A 1338-nucleotide genomic window follows, 5' to 3' on the forward strand; every position below is an offset into this window, starting at 1 on the left:
TTGATTTTTAACCATTTTTGGAATGACTCTGACCTGGATAGCTGGGAATCTTCACCACCAGCAGAATAAAACTGTGATTCATCAAATAAAGAAGGATGTTTGTTTGTTGCATGTGTGTCCAGGGGGAGCTCTGGTGAGGAGGTGATGCTGTCAGTGCGCCGCCTCAGGGAGGAGGACATAGAGGACCCCCAGGCTGCCCCGCCTCCGCCCGTCCCTGCAGGAGGCGATTTCAGCGACGAGGAGCTGGAGTTTCCCTCCAGTGACGTCTCCCAGCAGCAGAGACCCCGGGTGCACTGGGCCGACCTGCCGGGGGGCGCAGACGGAGACGGGAACCGGGCCGAATCGCCTCAGATCCAAAACCCAGAGGAAAACGGGGGCCTGAGAGGAGAGCAGGAAGGGAAGGAGATCCCCGCTGGGGAAAGCGCTGAGGCGCCACCTGGAGACCAAAGCGTGGATGAGCTCACTTCAAAGCTGAGTGAGTGCGTTACCAGCGGTAACCAGCGCGGAGAAACGCGGGCTGAAACCGTTTCAGCTGCTTCGTGTACAGGACCTGAACCTTCAGCAGGAAGCAGACGGGCTCCCTGTAACACTGCAGACCCGTCCAACCCGCCTGGGCTCAGCATCACCCAGGTAGGCATGAGTCGGAGAGGAGCCGCCGGGCTGCAGGACCTTCTGAGGAAGCACGGCGGGGCGCTCGACCCCGAGTCGGTGCGGCGGAGTCTCCTGGAGTCCCTGAAGAGGACCTTAAAGGACTGGTGCACAGAAGAGACCCTGAGCTTCCTGTATGGAGCCGACCGGCCGCCGGCCGTCCCGTTCACCGCCCTGAGAGCCACCGAGGAAGAGGAGCTGGATGAAGACGACCTGGAGGATGATGATGATGATGAGGCGGCGGAGCCGAGGAGGCCACCTGGTAGCCACGACTACGAGAAGCTGCGGGAGGAGGCGGAGCAGCTGCAGCTCAGGGTGCGCGAGTTTTATAAAGGGAGGTGGGTTCTACCTGAGGAGGAGCAGCTGGAGGCGAGGAAGGTGAGAGAACCTGCAGCTGAAACGCTTTTATTGGCAGGGTCGACCTTAAGGCTAGTGACTTTCACATTTCATTTGCCCAGAAACTATTTTTATTTGCCCAGTATAATGTTTGATAAATATAGTTCCTAATATTCATTTTTGTTTATATATATCAATGTTTTTTAAATGTTTTTTGTATTTCAGTATTTTTTAAGTTTCCAGGTTCCTGGTGTGTATATTAGTGTTAATTTTAGCAGCCATTTTTAAATCTAGTTTCAGTTTTAGTCCAGTTTCAGCATCGCTTGTTAGTTTTTATCACATTTAGTCGACATC

The 1338-nt window shown here is 54.1% G+C and overlaps 1 protein-coding gene across 1 annotated transcript in view; it reads left to right on the forward strand.

Moving 5' to 3' along the window:
- rpap2 (RNA polymerase II associated protein 2) overlaps positions 1-1338 on the forward strand; it is a 21881-nt gene that overhangs the window by 5397 nt on the left and 15146 nt on the right. The window contains exon 5 of the mRNA XM_015396083.1: positions 123-1026. Within this exon, the coding sequence (XP_015251569.1) occupies positions 123-1026 (904 nt within the window). The remainder of the gene's footprint in view (positions 1-122; positions 1027-1338) is intronic.

This window comes from Cyprinodon variegatus, unplaced genomic scaffold (genome assembly GCF_000732505.1).
Source record: "Cyprinodon variegatus isolate N-32 unplaced genomic scaffold, C_variegatus-1.0 Scaffold775, whole genome shotgun sequence".
Lineage (NCBI taxonomy): Eukaryota > Metazoa > Chordata > Actinopteri > Cyprinodontiformes > Cyprinodontidae > Cyprinodon > Cyprinodon variegatus.